The 19,153-nt window shown below is 47.8% G+C and overlaps 2 protein-coding genes across 3 annotated transcripts in view; one reads left to right on the forward strand and one right to left on the reverse strand.

Annotated features, from left to right (window-relative positions):
- The window catches only part of MFSD1 (major facilitator superfamily domain containing 1), a gene marked incomplete at its 3' end in the record, with an annotated part of 121,051 nt that overhangs the window by 79,710 nt on the left and 22,188 nt on the right, over positions 1–19,153 (reverse strand). The window contains exon 2 of one of the 2 annotated variants that reach the window (XM_081065600.1): positions 8,001–8,079. Of the gene's footprint in view, positions 1–8,000; positions 8,242–19,153 lie in introns of those variants that run through there. The other variant, XM_081065610.1, reaches the window with a different exon arrangement.
- The window catches only part of RARRES1 (retinoic acid receptor responder 1), a 31,463-nt gene continuing 19,360 nt past the window's right edge, over positions 7,051–19,153 (forward strand). The window contains exon 1 of the mRNA XM_081065760.1: positions 7,051–7,501. Within this exon, the coding sequence (XP_080921886.1) occupies positions 7,091–7,501 (411 nt within the window). The 5' untranslated portion in view covers positions 7,051–7,090. The remainder of the gene's footprint in view (positions 7,502–19,153) is intronic.

Here is a 19,153-nt window from a genome sequence, read left to right on the forward strand (position 1 = left end):
TCCCCCAGGGGTTTAGGACATTACAGGCCAGGGACACAGCATGGAAACTCTGTAGGTTTTACAGGGCTTGTTTTACCAAAACAAAAACTGAGGTTGCCTTAGAGCATGCAAGATGCGGACCCAAAGAACCAGGTGAGATGCATTTTCTCCACCAGTGTTCCCAGCTCCAAGGCTTGCAGATAAGGATCGTCTCAGTCACACCTGAGCTTGGTTAATCAGCTTTCAAAACTCCAGGATTGGTTAGTCATAGTCTCCCAATCCCACCTACCTTCACCTTTGCCAAAAAGAAGACTAGAAAGGAATACAGATTCACATTTTCTGACTTGCTAATAGCTCCAGTAAACGATTAGGTCAAAGATACTAAAAGTAATAGCTAAGGTTTTATGTAATGGCATGGCAGTTTTTAGATCGTACCATCCCTTCTCATTATTTGTGAAAAGAAATCCGCAGCTGAGTGCATTCTCTTCAAGATTATACCTAACTTCTTAAAGTTAATAGCCATACTAACGCAATAATGCTCCTAGCCATTACTGTGTGCCAGGCACTGTCCAAAGTGTTTTACACATGCACAGATATCAGTGCACATGCACCTCACCAACAGCTCTATGAGTATGTGAGCGAGTGTGTGTGTGTGTGTGTGTGTGTGTGACTCGCCTCAGCTCACACTGGTGGAGCTGCACTTCAAACCAGACAGCCTGGCTCCAAATCCATGCTCTGAGCCACGGTGTGACCTGCCAATGGTAACAGAAAAGAACCACAGATATATAGTGAGCTCCTCCCAGCCCCGGCTCCCTCCTCAAAAGGAACCACTGGTAGCAGCTTCTGTCCTTCCAGAGTCAGTCAGCAAATACCAGTATCTAGAAAGAAGAAGTCGGGGTATTACATCCCAGGGTCTCACATATAAATAGCGGATGATTTCACCTTTTCTAATAACTGACATCTACTTCGTTTTCCAAGCCCCCATGGGGGTGCTTGTACTACTGAGAGCAGGGGGAAGGGTGGGGGAGAAAACTTAAAGTTGTCAACACAGGGTACTCAGACCGTTGCAGATATCCCACCCACCCAGGGATGCTGTTGTCTCCCCTGCGTCTGACTCTGAGCCATGGTCCAGGTTCCAGTCTCTATTTTAAGGATGGATTCTCCTCCCGCAGGGTCTTTTTTTCCCTCCCACTCCCCTTGACCTTGGTCTTTTTAGAGAAGAGCCCAAGAGACAGGAGCTGACAGCTGTCCAGCCTGGTCGCAGTCCTTTTTCATGGGGACTCACAGCCTGGCCTGGGCCCTGTGGCTTGGAAGTTTCGATAGCCATGGCTGTGAGTTGTTGGGGCAGGGGGGCCCTTCACCCGCTGGTTCAGCCCAAAGATGGTGGAATCTGCCAATATGACCTTCTCAAGGTGGAGGCAGCTGACATGTTCCCAGACTGTGTCCCCCAGTGCGGGCATAGGCAGAACCCCCATGGGACAGCCTCATATCTCTTTGGTTCCTACCAGTAGTACTTGCCTCAGCGATCCATTAGAGATTTTTCAGCTGGCGTAACAAAATCATGCTTCCGTTGGCTCATTGGCTTATTGATTCTTAGAACTGAAAAGTCTACATAGAGCAGGCTTCAGGTAGGTCGTGAGCCAGAAGGTCAGTAATATCCCCGAGGACCTGGTTTTTTCCCGTGCCTCATCTCTACCTTCATCCTGACGCCCACTCATCTGAGGGGGGCAAGATGGCACCAGCAGCTTCTGAGATCGTAGGCTTCCTCTCAAAGCCGCAGTAACTGGAATCTCACCTGTTCTTGGTATGGCCTCAGGGCTTGGCTAAGGAACGTGCGGCCTGGGGCTCATGGCACTGGCTCCGGAGTTCTTGTCCACACTCTCTGTGAGCCAACAGAGCTGGGATAGCCATGACAGCAGTGTCACCATGTCTGTCTTTATCGGCACAAGACCCTCATGCTCAGTCCTCTCAGGGCTCTGGCAAGCCTCTGTGTTTAACCACCTGCAGGGAAGACACTTCCCAACTCCTCCCCCCTGGAGGAGGGGGATGCACAGTTAACACCTCTCAAAACCCTCCCACTCAGCTCTCCGGCCTCTTATTACTCAAAGGGGTAGGAAGGGGCAGGTGTGGACGCTTGGGGGCCTCTGAACACCTCTACGTAGCACACTGAACAGCTGCCAGTGCCTGCCATTGGTTCAATCGGAACTCAAGTCTCCAGGCTCAAGACTTTGACCCTGTTAACAAGAGAATACTTCTGCGAGGAGCAATGCAGTCCACCATGGCAGCCATTGACACCACAGTGTGAATTAGCTGACTCCTTTCCAGGTGTGCTCTGAAGTGGGAAAGCCTGACTGGGCCTGCGGCAAAGGAAGAGTATGGACAGGTGAGGCTCAGAGAGAGGAAGACAAGCCTGAGCTACATGGCAACTAAGTCTGAGGGCAGGCTTACCCTGGCCATGCTGAATGATGCAATCGTAGAGTCCTTATAAAAAGGCTGGGTCTTCCTACCACAGGAGGAACTGGTACCAAGTGTATTCGCACCCCAGTGTGAATCCCACAAGTGTGAGCATTTCACTTAGTTGTTTAGAATGGGTAACACATTCCCCCCAAGAATAAAAACTCAACCACCACAAAAGAGCATGTGGTGAAGTTTCTCACACCTCTGTCTTCCATCCCATAATTACTAATTCTTATAAACCTTTTCAGAGACGTCTTTGCATATTTCCACATTTATGTATGCAGACTTATGTATATGTTATTTGTTTCTTTTTAAACAAACTGTAGCACACAATTTGCCTTACACTACACCTTGCCATCCGTTAACAACTTTATACCTTAGAGAAAGTTCAGTGTCCAGCCTGGAGCTCCCTCCTTCTTCATGGCTGCATAATATTTCACAAGAGGGAGGGATCATAATTATTCAACCATGGAACTTAGAGGGTTTTCTTCAGCCTTTTACTCTTCATTCTTTCCCCCAAAATATGTATTGGTGCCGATTGTTGCCCAGCCCTGTTCTAGGGACTGAGAGCAGAAAATGAGCTAATCGAAGGCTGTACAATCCACATTCAGGGATGAACATTCTCATGAATACTTCTTCAGGTCCAAGTGTGAATTTATTGTTACCATAAACTCTAGAGGTAGAATTGCTGGGTCACAAGGTGTGTACTGATAGACTAGTATTGATAGATATTGCAAATAGCCCTCCAAAAAGTTGTATCAATTTATTCTCTCAGCCTCTGTACTGAATATCTTTTCATATGATTAAAAGTCATTATAGTTTTTTTTTATACATTATGCTTCTTAAACACAAACCAAGTTCTCTGTATAAAATTGCTTACGACAACCTGTGCAAAGACTAAGGAACTAGAAAACGTGACACCTGGGACACACTCTATATGAGCTGAGAAAAAATATCATCGATTTCCAAATCAAACCAAGGCCTGATTTCCCTAGTATTTAAAGAGCTTCTGCAGATCAATTAGAAATCCAACTACCTCACAGATAAATGGACCAAGGACATGAATAGACAATTCTCAGCGAAGTAAATATTCTCCTGTGTTCCAGAAAATCTGTTTATGAGTGTTATAATTACACATTTTTAAAATGTAAAATTTTTTAAATGTGTGTTCCCAATCTATCCCATTGTAGTTGTTATCACTATTAAAAATGATGGAACTTGGAAGAGTCCCGTGTTCACATAGCAGCACCTGTACCCCTGGTCTTTTCTGTGTCTCTTCCCTCCTGTTTATGAGGTCTGGGATTCTCACCCCCTCATAGGCACTAATGCTGCCATCAGCCATTCCCACCCGTCCCCTTCCTGGCTACAGTGACAGACATTGCTACTTGCCGGCCACTATCCACTCTCCCCACAGTGATGCTGCTGGGCTCGGCCTGAATCCCTGGGATCCCTTTCCTGAATTCTGGCCCTGCCACTTGGCATCCTTTTGCTTCCAACCTGAGGGACAGGTGACTCTTTTCAGGAGGGCTATCCTTGTGCTACTGCCCCTTTGTATCCACATAAAGAGAGAGACTGCAGTGCCTGGGCTTTGTCTCCCAGGGTGGCCCTTAGCCAATAACTGGCAGACAGAAGTATGGAAGCCCAGATCCACTGCGTGGGGTGGGGACAACTCTGAGGTGCAATTGACATTCCAAAGCTCTCCTTCAGATCAGGTGGTTACCCTTCTTATAACTTTGTCTGAGATTCATGCTCGGCTACCCTCGTTCTACACTGGTTTCTCCTGGGAGTGTTTCTGTTTTAAATCACTTGCACACAATGTTTGTCTCAGGGCCTGCTTCTGGGATACCTGACATAAGACACAATCTTCTTTCATAGTAACAAAATCCTGACTTCTATTCTGGCACATGTCTTTCCTGAATAAAGGCTACATTTCCCAGCCTCCTATGCAGCTAAAAATATGACTAAGTTCTTGCCAATGAGATATAAGCAGAAGTGCACTGTGGGACTTGTAGAAAGTTCACAGCTGACAGCGAGAGGTCATGTGGGACGCCAAGGACACGGGGCACACCCTCGGGATGTGGGAGCAAAGATCTGGAAAAAGTCTAGAACCCTAACAACTTCATGGACCTGCCAATACAAAACACAGATTACCTACCACCCCATCCCAACTTTTCTTATGTGACAAATAAGTGTCTCTCTTGTTTAAGCCAATGTCATTTGATGTTTTTGTTCTATGTGTATTGAACCAAATTTAATCCTAACTTATAGACCAGACCACCACTACAGAGGCTGAAAAAAGACAGACACTTACTTGCTTTTCCAGCCTCCTCTGCAGCTAAGTTTTGCCAGTGTGACCCAGTACTAGCCAATGAGATGTAAGGAGAGGTCTGGTGGGGTAAGAGAAGGGTTTGGGGGAAGAGGTTCTGGGAAAGATTTTTGTCCCAGATGGAAAAAAAAAAGTTGTATGACATAGAGCTCTCTTGCCACCCTGGCTACCTACTCCCTGCTACCTGCCTTTGGTTGCAGCACGTGAAGATATGATATCTGGAGCTGTGGCAGTCACTCTATAATCATGAAGCAACAAGTCTATAGACAAAAAGACAACCCACTGAGGATAGCTGTGCAGAAAGATGGAGAGAGCCTGAAACCAAAAATCACTGAATTACCAAACCATCCCTGTGATCTCCCCCTTCACACTACTGGATAGGCTACAGTGTAAACTGTTACTTGCAGCTGAAAGCAGCCTAACACCTACTGGGGTGGGGGCGGGGAGGCGGGGTTAGAGGCCAATGCATTGAAATAAAATAAGGAAAACTTCATCTTTATAAGACCTGGAGGTGATAAATTCTCAAGAAGACTACTACTGTAACCCCTTGGAGGGGAAGACAACTGGGTTCTGGGGAGATAATTATCTGTGTTAGGGTGCCTCCGAAGGCAAGAAACTCCAAGGAACTTAAACAATAAGAAATGAGCTCCAGGATCAGTTGATTTGAGAACTCAACAATGTCATCAGGAACCCAGGATCCTCCCCTCTCTCTGCTCAGCAATTCTTCAAATGGGCTTCCTTCTCAGGCTGCTAGCAAGATAGAAGCACACTTTGAGGTGGCACATCCAGATATGACAAGGCCTGTGGAGTCCCATCCACCATTATCCTTCTGACTTCTCCTGCTGATACTCTCCTCTTTGTCTTGTTCCTTCAGCTGCACTTACTTGCTTGCTCTTCTTCAAACATGCTGAGTGGACCCCTGCCTTGGGGCCTCTCTACTTGCTGTTCTCTCCCCCTGCAGTGCTCTTCCCATACAAGTCTACCTGGCTTTCCATCTCCTTCAGGCCCCTACTCAACTGTCACTTGCCCCGTGACCAACAGTGGTCAAGCCTGCCTTGACAACGCTATTTAAAATGATACTCACTTCGCAACTCCCTATCCCCTTTAATTTTTCTCTACTGCACGTAAGTGCGTCCAACACAGGGCACGTTCCCTTGCCTGTTTGATTGTCTGGGGCCCACCTGCCTAGAAGGTGAGCTCCAGGAGCACAGGGATGCTTTTCTGATTGTCCCCCCTCATTGTCCCCAGGGTCTAGCAGAGTAGGTATCCCATAATTATCTGCAGAATCAAGGAAGGAAAGACAAGAAATGGACATCATCCAAGGAAGAAGTGGAGGAAGGAAGGTGTTTTTAGAGACTCCCCTCCCCTTCAATAAGACTCTCCCCCCAGCCTTGCCCCAGCGTCTCATCCAGAATCAGGCATGCCAGGCCTCAACCAGTCACTGGCAAAGAGAAGGGACTTCCTTTAGCTCCAGTGGGGCTGTGGTCAGTGGGTGGTGGGGGTGGGGGTGTGAACCCCTGAACAAAATGAAGAGAGATGGAGAAATGGATGCTGGCCGTACCTAGCAGTACTAGTTCTACCCTCCAACCTCTCGTTCTCCTGGGCTTTCTCTCTTGTGTGTGGATGAAAAACAATGACCATCTCATTCCTTCACTGTGTCTAAAAAGAGTTGTCAGTACTCACTGCCTCCACTGCCCTTAAGCCCCACCCAGGCCTCACCCAGCTGGAATCCAGCTTCCACCTCTGGCCTTTCAATCTGCCTCTCACCAGGGTTATCACTGACCTACGTGTTTCTAAGTCCAATGGGGCCTCTTGGTCCTTATGGGACTCTGCCCTGCTGACCACTTCAGCCTCCTCTCCAGGCCCAGCTCTCCAGCGACCTGTCCCACTTCCAAGGTCACTGTGCTACAGTGACCCTCATCAGTGTCGGCTGCGCCTAGCCCCCTTCTCCACGGGTCCCCAATTTCATCTTCTGGGGGAAATCACAGCTCTAAGCCTTGGAAAACTGAAGCAAGTTCGTTCGAAACACAGTTTCGAAATCTCAGCAACTGCAGGGGAGAGAAACTGGGTCCTGGAGTTGGGCTGGGGGCGCGACCAGGGGTGGCGCCGGGTGGGCGCGCTCCCTCAGGGGAAGAGTCTCCGCTGCCCCCCTCGATCCCCTGCCCGCGCGGCCCTAGCCTGACACCCCCCCCCCGCCCCGCGTCGCGGAGGCGCCGCCGAGTCCGGACTCTGAGCCCGGGCGGCGGGAGCCAGGGGGGGGGGACTGGGAGGACGGGGGGGGGGGGGGGGGGGGCAAGGGCTGCGGGAAGTGCCAGAGGGCGCGGCCGAATGGGGACCCGGGCTCCCCGCAGCCCGCTGCCCCGGGGGCGGAGGGGAGGGGCCCGCTGCGACTTTATTTCCTCGAGCACCGGCGTGACCCGCTCGGAGCCGGTCCTGCGCGGCGCTAGCCCTCCCGTGTCCATGCAGCCCCGCTGGCCACTGCCGCCCGCGCCCGCGCCCGGGGGCCCGCGCCCCACCGCCCCGATGCTCGCGCTGCTGCTGCTGCTCGCCCTCCAGGGGGCGGCGGCGGCGCCCGCGGGGTCCGCGGGGTCGGAGGACTCCGGGTGGCGCCCAGACACGGAGCTCCAGAGCGGGCTCCTGCAGCAGGCGGCGCGCGTGGCGCTGCACTTCTTCAACTTCCGCGCGGGTTCGCCCAGCGCCCTGCGAGTGGTGTCCGCGGTGCAGCAGGGCCGCGCGTGGGTGAGTGCGGGAGCTACACGGAGGGGGCGTGCGGGGCACGGCCACGCACGCGTCGGCGGTGACGCCTGTGGGTGACGCCTGTGAGCGGTGCCTGTCCGCCCTGCGGCGGGTGGGTGACCGAGACTGAGCTAAGTGCGCCCGCGCAGTGTCCAAGGCGTGGAAAGGGCTCATCCGTGCGCAGAGGCCTCGGAAAACTGGCGGTTCTTTCTGGCATTTATGAGGCCATAGCGTTTTCCCAGGGCAGCTCCCATGCCCGGGAAAGAGGTGCATGGCCAAATTGAGGAACAGGCCCAAAAGTCAAGGAGTTACCCTTGTCTGGGGTTACCCAGGGTTGGTTGCTATTGGGGTGCTCACGGCGGGCGCGACCCACCAGTGGCTCCAGCAAAAGCCCTGGGCGGGATTTCTAAATTGTAAGCCAATTCCCACGCGAGACCAGGGACACACTGGCTTGTCAATTGCGGGCACCATGCAAGGGTTTCAGGATGAGGTTGGAACTTACCTGTGGGCCTGGGTAGGAACCTCGGTAATCTTGGCGTCTGCTTTAATGGGAGTGAGTGGACCGGGGCTCAGTTTTCTATCTGAAAGGAATAAATGAGAACGTTGCAGGTCGTTTTTGGTGCTGATTTCAAAGGACTGGCTGTAGGTTTTGTTCTGTATCTCTGGAGCTACATTGCTTTCTTCATCATATAGAAGATTACAAAAGGGACAGAACTACACTCAGTTTTGGTCCCCAAAATTATGACTTTCTTTCCAGCAATTCCCAAATATTCCACAGAGCCTGCAGACTCAGCCTCAAAGAATCTAGTATTGAGTATAGAGTGTAAACAGAGTTTTCGAATGGCAGTAGGATTTTCCTTTAAGATTGTTCCAGACCAGATGTCAGACACAGGTGGGGAAGGCCTTGGTTCCTCAACGACGTTATCCTGGACCAGGGTGGCTGAATTTATTGAAGATGAAATCAGATTGTTCCTTGGAAAAGGCAGCCTATTCCTGTCATCTGTTTTAATAATCCTTGCTGTCTCTGGGGGCAAAAAAAAAAACAACGTTGTTTTACTAGCCCAACAACAAGAGTAGTGAGGGGAACAGAACTTGAGAATGTTTATCAAAATCAGAGCGAGCAGCCACCTCCCAGAGCTCAAAGAGGGTGTTTCTGAAGATCTGCTCCCTGGTTACCAGCCAGTGACATTCTCTACAGAAAACCGTGTTCAGATTTCTAAGGTACACTAGTTTTCAAATGCTAGGAATTTTTATCTTCCTTCTAGGACAGTGAAAAAATAATAAAATGAAATTCTTTGCATTTTTTTACACATTTAGTCATCCCTTTGGAAAAATAAAATACTTGGCATCTTTAACGGAATAAACCAGCTCTCAAAACCCAAGTGAGTTAAAAAAATTTCTTTCCTCTTCCAAAAAGAGGTCAGTTACTGCTTTGCATCTGTAATAGTGTAATGTTCCTGAATTTTAGAGGGATCGATCCTCCTGTGGGGCCCAAAAGGGGGGGGGGGTGGGAATAAGTCAATAAGTTAGAGGCAGACAGGCATGAGCTGGAGGAGGAGTTACAGAGAAAACTCCTGGGCATTGACTTTAAGAAAGAATAACTTCCTATGGTCATCTGGTTTACCTTTACATTGCCTCCAAAAATGGTTTTAAATGTTTTCACATCAAGGAGCCAAAGAAGAGAGAGCTTAATAACGTTCAGGGCCAAGACTCTGTGAAGCCTAAAGTGGTTTCAGTTTCTCTCCGGAATTCAGTGAAATTATTTTCCTCCATTTGGGAGGCCTCCAAATATCACCACTAAAGAAGAGCCACCTCAAGGGTGATCCAGGCAACCTGGGGCAGGATGTGTCTTAAACTTGTGACCCAAGTTTGCCAGGGTTCTGGGTAGCAGAAGCAGAGGAGGAAGTGGCTGAGAGTGAGTGCTGGTTCCCAGGAGGGAACTGCCATGTACTGCCTTCCCAGAGGTGCAGGACCAGCTGCTGGGATGTTGCAGGGAGCCCCAATATTAGCCCCTGCTTTGTCTCCAGTGAGCCATACTACTTAGAGAAGGTCATAAAAGTCTTCTCGGGCTATTTCCTCACTCGGAATGGAAATAATCCATGTTCTGCCAACCATGGCAAGTACTCTTACGAGTCATGTAAGATGTTATAAATATCAATTGTAAAGTATAAAAATGTTAGCTACCACTATTGCCTGACGGGCAGTCCTTTCATCCATTAGTTATTTTTTGAGCACTTACTATGTGCCAGGCACTGGGCTAAATATTGTGGCCCTAATTCAGATGGGGTGGGATCATCAGGAAAGCCCCTGAGATTCATTCAGTTTAGCACTCAGCTGCCTGCATGAGAAGCCAAGGTACCACCCGCATGGAGCTTTCAATGTCGTGACTTAAGGAATTTCTGTTTCAATTACAAGAGCAGTTGTAGCATTGACAAGAAGTGAAAAATGGTAGATCCCCCCAAACTCCTGCACTCTTTATCCAGTCAGTGCATTTTCAGAGCGAGCACTCACTTGCTGCACAATGTCTGTCATGCATTCAGGACTGACCCCAGGGTGAGCAGGTGGCTGGCTGGGTGAGAGGAATGTAGCTGGTAGGGATCCCTCTCCATCCTTGGGGGTCAGCGCGTCCCTTTGTAAGATGAGAGGCTGTGACCAAGTCAGGGTTTTTCAAATTAATGGCCCACTAGTGGGTTATGAAATCAGTTTAGTAGGTTGCTGTTGTTTTGTGTGTGTGTGTGGTGGGGGTTTGTTTTCATTGAGATAGTTTGGAAATACAAACTATTAGAGTACATCACAGAAGTAAGGGTAAGTAATGCCTCAGAAAGTTTCAAATATATGTGTATGAACTAGGTCATTATGAAAAATGCAGTTCTTGCTGTGAGTTTCAGCAAAAAAGAAATTGAAAATCAGTGAATCGAGATTTTTAAGACCTCTTCTGGGTGGGAAATTTCCTTAATTGTGTTTTCTTGGTTCTGCAAGTATCCCTCATTTTAGAAACACGGTTGTCCTCTAGTGGTGAAATGCAGTAATGGCTGTGCTAGTAAATGCAGCCGAGCATTGAGAAGATATCGGTGCTAACTAGTGAAAGAGCCAGTGAGCATTCTGTTTACCTATTGTAAGAAGTGGTCACAGACACAGGCTTTTCTGTTCCCTCACTAACACCCGCCTGATGCCATCTCCTTCCAGTCTTATTCTTCCACGACCAAAGAGGCTTGAACTTTTCTGATATCACGTGGCACAGCTCAGGACCAGTAGCGGGCGATTTTGAGTGGTCTTGTGAGTTCTCATGCTACCTAGGGTATCCTAGGTCAGCCCCACTCCCCTCTACTCAAGACTGCCCCTTACACTGAGACAAGTCTCCGCTGGCCACTCAGCAAGCCTTGGGACCACTGACCCCTGCCCCGAGCAGCTGGTGAGAGACCAGCCCTTTCCTGACATACTCACGTAGAGAGACTGGCTGAGATCCTTGAGTACACACACTTTGTGATAAGTTCAACTCATTTGGGAATCAGCTGTTGTTTGGAGATTGGTCACTTAAGCTGAATGCCCTGTGCCCTGGACTGGACCATTAGTTAGGAACATAACTGAAACAATTGACCATGGTGAGGGGATGGGGGGAGCGGGGAGTTATGCTCATACCTTAATTGCTTCAATTTAAATTAAAATCAATGAAAATGTAAATATATCACCTATCTTTTGGCATAGAGCCAAGGCCATTTAATTGGCGCTCCTTGAGGTCTGTTTAGCAAGAAGACACCTAGATATCAAATATACGGTGATGGAAGGAGAACTGACTCTGGGTGGTGAACACACAATGGGATTTACAGATGACGTAATACAGAATTGTACACCTGAAATCTATGTAATTTCACTAACAATTGTCACCCCAATAAATTAAAAAAAAAAAGAAGACACCTAGGTGGATCATCTGTGATTTGCATTTTGGTTTACTTACAGTGGAGGGTGCATTTACAAAGAATACAGTGCATAATCCTCTACTTTTCCTTTTCCTTCTTTCTTCATGCCCAATCTTGACTCTCCCACCCCCAATTCAACAGCAAGAGTTTGAGACTTAACTTTATCAATTCCTTCTACAGCATTTAACTTGGATTTTGTGGAAATGACATCTTTTTTGGGTACCCACTCTTTACCACTTCACATAACATTTAATTATGCAATTAGGTAATAAGTACACCTGCCTTAAGCAAGTTTGGGAGCAAAACAACTGACTTTTGGTAAGCTGTGCCTGTGCAGGTGGGCTAGGCCCCTGGGGGCACCTGTTTGTGTGGCTGACGGTAGGCCACAGCGAGCTTGTCTGCTGAGCCACAAGGCCGCTAGGTGACCACCTACCGTTCTGAGAAACGCTTTCCTTTATCTCCTTTCAGTCTATAAAGCCCTATAATAAAATACAATTCATGTAATTACTGTTCTTCTTGAAGGCTTCCCTCCATTAACGTTGATAATTCAGAGGTGATTGTTCACAAGAAGAGGAAAGCGATACATTAAGCAGGCTATAGAAACAAAACTGGAGAATGAAAAGGGCCACAATGAATATGGAGGGGAAAAGATAAGTAATAAAATACTAAAATGAAATGATCTTTACTTTCATACAAGGAAGGCTCCTAAGTGCTTTTACAGACATTGTGAAAGAACGGGGTGGGGTTGGGGGTTGCAGGACGAACCAGGCACTCACCCTTCAGCGCTCTCACACTGCCCTGGGGATGAACCGTAACAATCCTGAGAGCACAGAACAGAGAGGCACCTGCCTTCCTTCCTCCCTCCGCAGGCACTGCTCCTGCTGGCATGGCACAGGTGCACCCAAGGTCTCCTCCCCGCTTCCTGCCAGAGCCCACACCTGGTCTGCGGGCTCTGACTGCACAGTCTGGGTGCAGCATGGAGTGGGAAAGGCCACCTGGCCCTGGGGGAACGCTTTGGCCTTGCCCTCCTTGGCACTGTTCCACTCACCCAAGCCAGCTGCACCCAGGTGAGTTAGCAAGTAGGGAGGCTTTTAACCAGCTTTTAATAAATGGATTTTTGAACCACAAATCTTGTGTACCAGACCACAATATTTTCTCCTTGTCTTCCCACATGTGGTGTCATAGCCACGGATGTGTGTGATCCCAGAGCGTTACTAGTAGCCCCAAATAAAGACCATGAGTGGTGGGTTGTGAATTTAACCATTAGGAATCAAGCTTAGCTGCACATGCTTCCTCGAAGGACCTAGGTTGTTCTGCTGGAAAGTGAATGAAATGACTGATATTAACAAGATTGGAAGGTTAAATACACACACACACACACACACACACACACACACACACACACACACACAATCTCCCAAATCCAACCTGACCCTTGATCTCAACGTGCTGACACCCTAGAGATTTATGTGGCCTTGGCTTTTGCAGTGGTGCCTGGATTGAAGAGGTTTTTACAGAGCTGGTCCCACAGTGTCCGGGGATAGTAGCCATAGCCAGTCTGCACTCTGGATTACTTCTTACGCTTGTCCTGGATGCCAGTAAAGTCCATTTATGAAAGCGGGTCTTGCACCATTGCTACGCACGAGATGTATGTGATTCCATGAGGCCCCAAGGAGAGGTGCCCACACAGAACAAGACATTTAGGATCATAAGTCATTTTGTATCTGTAGAGTTTCATTGCTGTAACAAATTACCACAAACTTGGTAGGTGAAAAAAAAAACACCATAAATTTATTCTCTTATAATTCTGGGGGTCAGAATTCCAACATGGGTCTCGCTGGGCTAAGATCAAGCTGTTGGAAGGGCTGTATTCCCTCCAGGGGCTCTAGTGGAGCGTCCTTTCCAGCTTCTAAAGGCCACCTGCATGCCTTGGCTCATGGCTCCATCTTCCATCTTCAAAGCGAGCAGCAAAGCACCTCCTGAGTGTAACACTACTGTCTTCTTCCTATGAGGTGGCTTGTGATGGCAGTGGGCCTACCCGGGTAATCCAGGATGCTCTGCCCATTTCTGGATCCTTAGCTTAATCACTTTGGCTGAGTCCCCTTTGCCAAGTAAAGCAACATTTACAGGTTCCAGAGATTAGGACATGGGCACTCTTGGGGGTGATTACTCAGCCGCCCGTACCCAGCTCCCTCCCGGGTGGCTGCTGGACAAGGGACTGTACCCAAAAATCAGCAGCTCTCGCTTCACCTCTTGCTTGGCTGTTCTCTGCAGCCCAGTTACTCTCACCTCTGAATGTGCCTGCCCTCCACACCCCACCCTGGTACTAGACTGCGGGCTGCTTTGTGCCTGTCCCTCAAGAGCCGACTGTGTTTCCACTCTGCACGTGTGTCTGCTTCCACAGGGCAGGAGGCCTGTAGAAGGTCCCTTTATCTCTCTCCTCTACGGTACTAGCATAGGGCCCTGCAAGACACAAAGATTGAATATTTTAAAAATGAAAACAAAGGTAGCTGCAAGGGTGCTGAGACCACTGGACCCCTGGCACAGGAGGCCAGGCCAGGCTCTGACCATTCCCAGCCCTTCCAGAGGAGGAAGGGTGACAATGCCTGCATTCCTCTTACTACCAGCCTTTCTAAGGAGCCGCATGCTGAGCTAGAGACAAAGCAGGGGACACTGCCCCCCAGCCATTTCCACTCTGTCTCCTTCCAAGGGTCAGAGACTCCTACCCAGAGTTGTCTGTACAGAAATGAATGCACAGTGTTCCAGCTCTATCTCTCTACTGCTTAATCCGCTTAAGCCAAGTATCCACGTGCAAAGATCTCCTTGGACCCCATGGGACAGGCCCGGAGCTGAAAGTCACTGACTTTTGTTCCATAAACAATATTCGCTTTATCTGGCATTGCCCAAGAGAAGGAAAATGCAATAAGATAATTCTGGGGTATAATGTAATACACTGATGCGCTCTCTGTCCAAAACATAAGAACAACACAGCAATTTTTATCCACAAATGAGTTGTTTACGTATCTCCAGCTAAGCCTGACTCATAAAACTAACCTTATAAAATGAAGAAGTTTGCTTTTACTGGAATGGCATGACATTTACATTTTCTTACCAAATGTGAAGGCTGGAGGGGACATTTAGAAGCTGAGTCTGTTAGGTCAGGGTGGCCTAGTGTGTGAGGGAGGAGAGATTAACATCACCTGAGAACTCCTGCAACCAGAGTTGTGCCCAGCCCCTACCCCCACAACCTGAAAACATGAAGTTTAAAGTTGTCACCACCGGCTCTCAGGCAACATGAAGGGACCCTGCTTAGCAACCAAAGGCAGAGACAGGAAAAACAAGGGACAGCATCTCTCCAGAGCACGGGGTTTGCTTTCTGTAGATTAGCTTTCAGCAGAATTGTGTCTTTAGAGACCCAGAGTCCCAGTGTTTTGTGGCCTCCCTGCAGCAGCCCACACCGAGGTTTCTCTGGGCACCGTCCCTGCTCTGCCATTTGCTCTAAGGTTTTGAGTGAGTGTAAAGGGGGGTGTTACATTTCTAATGGGCTCTTGGAATAAGTACCTATTCTCCATCCCTCATCAAGTTCCTCAGGTTTATTTCCAATACTCACACCCTATTTCAATGATTCTACTTTAAACAAACAAACAACTATTATATCATATCTCATATAAAGATATCCAGGCACATGGAGCTGAGGTCAAGATGGTGGCTGGGGGCCCGGATACAGAAGTTCTTACAGGGACATTATTCCAGAGCCGTGGGTCTCAGACTTGAGCTACACCAGAATCCCCTGGAGAGCTTGCTAAAGCCCAGGGTGCTGGCTCCCACCCCACGTTCAGATTCAGTAAATCTGGGGTGGAGCCTGGGAACGCGCCATCTAAGGACTTCCAGGGGCTGCTGGGATGCTGCCAGTCAAACAACTACACTTCGAGAATGTCTCTTTAGATGTTGAGGAAAACCACTGACTTCTGAGGGACGGGTAGGAAATGACAAGTAGCTCCAGTGACAGTCACTAGAATGCAGCTCAACAGGAAGGAGCTCGGGTTGTGACAGTTAGGTCTCTCCAAATGCCGGAGGGTATCCAGAGGACTAAATGAAATGGAGGAGTGTTATCTCAAAGTTTGGTGACCCCAAAGTCTGGCAAATCAGGTCACGCTGCCTTAGAAACTGAAGGAGGCCGGTCTCCGTGACAGGATGTGCTCTTTTTCAAGTAGGACATTTGAAGAAGGCAGTCTGGACCAAAATAGTTTTTGAAGAAAATTCACTCTTTGCTCCTGGTTATGTGGATGGCTATCTTGCCATGCTAAGACATTTACATATGCACCGAGAAGTCAAAACTGCACATTCTAATAGCAACTCTGCGAAGTCATGTCATATTTTCAGCCAAAAGCATCAAGCTTTGTAAAGCATCGCGGTTTGCGTTCGTGTCAGTGGATCAAAGCGTTTTCCTCCAGTACCCCTCCATTAACTTGCTCATCTCCCCAACCGCAGCGACCTCCAGGCCCAGACTCACGCTCTCTTCCTTGTGCTGAGCGCCCCTTTTTTTCTCTCCCCTGGTCTCAGTCCTAACCTTCCTTCGTGATTTCCCCCCTGTACTGGCTCCTGCTCCAGGGAATACCTTGCCAGAGAGAGTGCACCCCGGGGCTCCTTCCAAACTCCCCGATCATCTTCACTTCCATGCTGGTGTGCGTGGAGCTGCATCCTCCAAAAAGATGCATTGAAGTCCTAAACCCCCAGCCCCTGTACCTGTAAATACGACCTTACTTGGAAACAGAGTCTTTGCAGGTGTAATCAAGCGTTGATAAGGCCAAAGAAGATTAGCATGGGCCCTAAATCCTATGACTGGCGTCCGTATAAGAAGGCCATGAGAACTTACAGAGAGAAGAACGCCATTTGCAAACAGAGGCTGAGCTTGGAGCAATGCAGCTGCAAGCCAAGGAGTGCCAAGGGCTGCCAGTGCTGCCAGAAGCTAGGGACAGGCAGGGAAGGATTCCGCCCAGAGTCTCCGAGGGAGCACGGCCCTGCTGACACCGTGATTTTGGACTTCTAGCCCCCAGATCTGTGAGAGAGTCCATTTCTGTTGTGTTAAGGCTCCCCATTTGGGGTACTTTGTTACACAGCCCTCAAAAACTCATGCCCAATACACATGCCCCTGCCTGGCTTCTCCTTTCCAGAAGGTTTGGGGTGGCCTTGTCTACAGGTGCCGTGGTTGTAAGCACAGTCCCCCGTTCCCTCCCCCCCCACACACACCCCTGGCAGCTTTCTTCCCACCCTCTCTCAGAGAGAGGGTGCTGGCTGTGTTCGTCTGCGCTGTGTGCGGGCAGACTGGCAGCTCTGGAGGCCGGCTTCATTACTCACTAGCTCTGGGACTTTGGGCAATTCCTTCACTTTGGGCAAATGTCTCAGGATCTTCATCCTTAAAATGGAGCTGGTAATAGTCTTTATCTCAAAAGGCCCTTGTGACGTAATGAGTGATGCATGGCCTCTGTGTAGAACCACGAGAAGCATGTGTGAGAGCTCGCTGTATGTCGTGTAGCTTTTACCATGTTTGCCGCCCAATGGCGACAGGATGCATCACACACAGGCAGTGAATAAAGGCTTGGCGTTGATTTGATAAGGATTTGAGGAGCATTGTTTTCTACCAAAATACACACACACACACTGTGATGAGTTCAGTCCTTTGTAGATTTTCCATTATACTCGTTTCTCAAACAGGACTTTAAAAGTGGCCTGTCTCATTTCTCCAAAGAGGACATACGGATGGACAATAGACATATGAAAAGATGCTCCACATCACTAATCATCAGAAAAATGCAAATACAAACCACAATGAAATATCACCTCACACCAGTCAGAATGGTTATCATCAATAAATCAACAAACAACAAGTGCTGGCACGGATGTGGAGAAAAGGGAACCCTTGTGCCCTGTTGGTGGGATTGCAGATTGGTGCAGCCACTATGGAAAACAGCATGGAGGTATCTCAAAAATCTGAAAATGGAACTACCCTATGATCCAGCAATTCCACTTCTGGGTATTTTTCCAAAGAAATCCAAAACACTAATTCAAAAAATTATATGCACCCCTATGTTTACAGTGCTATTCACAATAGCCAAGATCTGGAAACAACAAAAATGCCCATCAATAGACAATTGGATAAGGAAATTGTGGTACATTTATACAATGGAGTATTACTCTGTCATAAAAAAGATTGAAATCTTACCATTTGCAACAACATGGATGGACCTAGAGGGTATTATGCTAAGTGAAATAAGTCAGAATGAAAAAGACAATATAATCTCACTTATATGTGGAATCTAAAGAACAGAATAAACAAGCAAAAAAAAAAAAAAGCAGAACAGAAATAGACTCATAGATACAGAGAGCAAACTGATCATTGCTACTGTTTCTCCGAAAATAAGACCTAGCCGGACAATCAGCTCTAATGCGTCTTTTGGAGCAAAAATTAATAAAGACCCGATCTTATTTTACTATAATATAAGACTGGGTCTTATATAATATAATATGAATCATATAATATCATATAATATCAATACCGGGTCTTATATTAATTTTTGCTTCAAAAGACGCATTAGAGCTGATTGTCTGGCTAGGTCTTATTTTCAGGGAAACACGGTAGATGAGAGGAGCATTGGAGGAATGGGTAAGAAAGGTGAAGGGATTAGGAAGTACAAATTGGTAGTCACAAAATAGTCACGGGGATATGAAATACAGTATGGGGAGTATTATCAATAATGTACAGACTTTGTAGGGTGTCAGATAAGTACTGAACCTAATAGGGGGATCACTGCATAAATTATATAAATGCCTAACCACTGTGCTGTACACCTGAAATTAATATAAAATAATACTGAATGTCAACTATAATTAAATCTATAATCTATATCTGTACCTATGGTCACAGGATATAAAGTACAGCATAGGGAGTGTAGCCAATGGTATTGTTTTGTAACAGCTATGTACAACTCAGAGGGGTAGCAGACTTTGGGGTTATCACTTTGTGAGGGGTGTGAATGTCTAATCATTATATTATTTTGTAGACTTGAAACTAAAAGCAAAAGGGAGCAGGTCCCATCTCCCTCCCACAGCCTGCAAGGGGAGCTCCAAATAGCAGTGTTGATCATTGCCCTAAGGAGCCCACCTGAGGCATGGCCTGTGGAAGAGGTACTTGGGGAAGGAAGGGATTTGGCCCTTCTAATGGCCAGTGGCAACAAAAAACAAGAAACCCATAAAATAAATAAAACACACAACAAAAAACAGATTAGATCATAAACCACGTCCTGAGTGGTCGGTGACTGTCAAGCACTGAGTTCTAGGCTGTAGTACATAAGTCCTCTGTTATCCATACAGCAGCCCCCCCAGGCCCCCGCCCCATCCACAGTGCTGCTTTCTGCAGTCTTCAGTTACCCGTGGTCAACTGTGGTCCAAAAATACTAAATGGAAAATTCCAGAAATAATTCATACATTTTAAATTGAATGCTGTTCTGAGTAGCATGATGGACTCTGGGAGAGGGGGCATGAATCACCCCTTTTAGCTGTATAGCTACCCTCCCATTAGTCACTTAGTAGCCATCTCCGTTATCAGATGTTTTAAGAGGGAGGAAGGCAGAGGCCACATTCCTGTAACTTTTATTACAGTTGATTGTTATGTTTATTCTCTTTTATTATTAGTTGTTGTTGTTAACCTCTTACTGTGCCTATTTTGTAAATTAAACTT

The sequence above is a fragment of the Rhinolophus hipposideros genome (assembly GCF_964194185.1).
Source record: "Rhinolophus hipposideros genome assembly, chromosome: 2".
Taxonomy (NCBI): Eukaryota; Metazoa; Chordata; class Mammalia; order Chiroptera; family Rhinolophidae; genus Rhinolophus; species Rhinolophus hipposideros.